The 2,500-nt window shown below is 39.6% G+C and overlaps 1 protein-coding gene across 1 annotated transcript in view; it reads right to left on the reverse strand.

Annotated features, from left to right (window-relative positions):
* The window catches only part of gabra6b (gamma-aminobutyric acid type A receptor subunit alpha6b), a 15,099-nt gene extending 13,619 nt beyond the window's left edge, over nt 1–1,480 (reverse strand). The window contains exons 1-3 of the mRNA XM_060891019.1: nt 1,401–1,480; nt 1,188–1,309; nt 228–295 (exon numbers count right to left, since the gene is read on the reverse strand). Coding sequence (XP_060747002.1) covers nt 228–295; nt 1,188–1,309; nt 1,401–1,435 — 225 coding nt within the window. The 5' untranslated portion in view covers nt 1,436–1,480. The remainder of the gene's footprint in view (nt 1–227; nt 296–1,187; nt 1,310–1,400) is intronic.
* Between the last annotated feature and the right edge of the window lie 1,020 nt (nt 1,481–2,500).

Consider the following 2,500-nt stretch of genomic DNA (forward strand, 5'->3'; position numbering starts at 1 on the left):
TCTTTCTTTCTTTCTTTCTTTCTTATGTTGGATTCTGAGTCAAAGAAAGTGAATCAACTCCTTGTGACCAATCAAATTAGAGAATTTCACAGCACTGTGGTGTCAAATTATATGTTGTACAGTTTGATTGTGTTCATGTTCAGTCAGCAGAGCGATCAGGAAGCTCAGATCTTACAGAAGAATAAATAACGGGAGGTTTTAGACGTCTGACTCTTTTTATCACGCACCATTTCCACATCAGACACGGGCCCAAAGCTGGTGACGAAGATGTCCGTTTTGACCTCGGTGACAGGACCTGAGGACAAGATCACACGTCATGTGGAGTTAAAGATCTCAAATGTAAACGTATCTAACACACAGACTTCATCCTACAGAATACGTGAAGATTCCTGAATCATTAAATTATTATTGCTAAAAGATCTGTTAACAAACTGAACATCAAGAATCCGCATCAGCGAGCATTAAAATTCTCTAACAAATGAACAATATTATAAATATCGTTTACACCACAGAGCTGCCAAGTTCTGGACTCTGATTGGTCAGAAGGTGGTGATGAATTCTCTCTAACAGCATCTCTGACTGCACAGCAGGTTTATATTAATGTACGCTCTCTCTACCTGTTTCCATAGTAACACCTCCTTACATTTTTTCTTGAAGTACGCAGAAGTTTATGTAACATACGGAAGGAGTCTCCAGTGTCAGTGCTCCATAACAGTCAGAGATAAAGCCGAAGTTTCTCAGTAACGTGTAACGTAAAGAGAGAGAGAATAAAGAGACTGCTGAGGAATTCGACCAGTTGTTGTTCTGCGCTAACGGAAGTGACAACAGGAAGTAAATCATAAAAAAAGTGTGATGTGTCGTTAATGTCATTATTGTTATGATGTGTGTAATAAATCATATGACACATGCTTTTATTTAACATAAACAATATTAATATCTCAGAAAATTTAAAGTAACTTCACTTCTGTCTTTGTGTCATTTTGGAATCAGACTTTTACACAAGTGTGACATCTAAACAGCCTCGTTATGGACAATCAAAAAATAGGACAGCATTTTAATGATCGTTACTAAAAACCCCGATTGTTATGATGTGACTTAATAATAATAATAATAATAATAATAATGATGATGATGATGTTGAAGATGAAGATGAGCTCTAAAGGTTCTAATGGTTCAGTACTCTTTACCTCCGAATCCAGGTCTCAGTCTGTTGTCGTATCCGTCCAGTAATCTGTCCAGAATCCGTGTGATGTTGTCCAGATAGACTCGAGTCCCACTCGGGCCAGATTTGGACCAAACTTTCCCTGCGCTGAGGCACGAGGCACAACGACATGACGTTATTTTAGCAATAAAAGTTTCTTAAAGTCATTTAATAATAAAGCAGAGTTCTTCAGACTTACCATGAGAGCAGAATGAGAGTGTGTATGAGAGCCATGGCTGGTCCTGAGCGTGTGTGTGTGTGAGTGTGTGTGTGTATGAAAGCCTCCTTCGTGTCAGCTGGTGGTGTGTACAGCTCATCGCTCAGAGGCGGATACAGGAAAAGGAGCACGCTTTCTGTGATTTTTGTGCTCGGCTGGAGAACCACGTCGTAAAACCAAGAAGACGAGTGCATTAGCCCAGAGTGCAGCCATGACGGCTAATCAGTTTACGCCCTGAACGTCTCCTCTTATTCACCTTTCATTAGGTTATCCTCTCACGTTTAAGTTCAGTCTGAAGTGCGTCAGACTTCTTTTTTACATCGTTAATACAGGGTCCGAGTGTGTAAAACAACTCCTCTGTGCTTTTACAGCTATTTTTAGAAACAGAAAGAGCTTAAAAAAAAATCAACCCAAAGTTCTCAGGCTGTTATTACATCATCAAATATAACAGCCAATCAGCTTCCAGTATGCAAATGAAGGCCAAGCAACACAGATTTAGCAGGTAAAGGATCTGATGGTTTGCTGATGCTCACTTTCACCGGTCACTTTGTTGCCCTCAGCTCAGTTGGTCTTGTGCCACTTCCTGTGGATTCCGTATTCATAATGCATTATAAATGTGTTAATAAGGTGTTACACAGCATACATGATTTCTAGTGCTTGAATAAACCAGTTACAAACATTCTACTTTATAAAGCATGAACAGACGACAACATTATACATTTATTTTGTTCAAACTTTGCTTAATAAAATACTTAAGTTTGGTTTAAGTTTGGTTTTTTTTTTTCGTTTTTTTTTTGTAAAATGTCCAGGTTCTGGCAGAACTCCTGCTGTAATAACTTCTTCTGTGCCTCGAGGGAGATCAGGAATCTGTTGTGATCTTCCTGCTGTGTGTTTGGCTGTAATTGTTGTTGTGAAAGGAATCTTTATGATAATAAAACCTCAGGATGATAAAACTCATCAAAACTCAGGCGGATACGATACACGAGCCAGCGTGGACGGTGTGGAATTGCTTGGTGTGGCATGAAAGAGAAGAAAAACGACACTGAGGTTTCAAACGGCGGCCCGTCGGCCATGCATTCATC

The sequence above is a fragment of the Tachysurus vachellii genome, chromosome 17, assembly GCF_030014155.1.
Source record: "Tachysurus vachellii isolate PV-2020 chromosome 17, HZAU_Pvac_v1, whole genome shotgun sequence".
NCBI classification, from domain to species: Eukaryota; Metazoa; Chordata; class Actinopteri; order Siluriformes; family Bagridae; genus Tachysurus; species Tachysurus vachellii.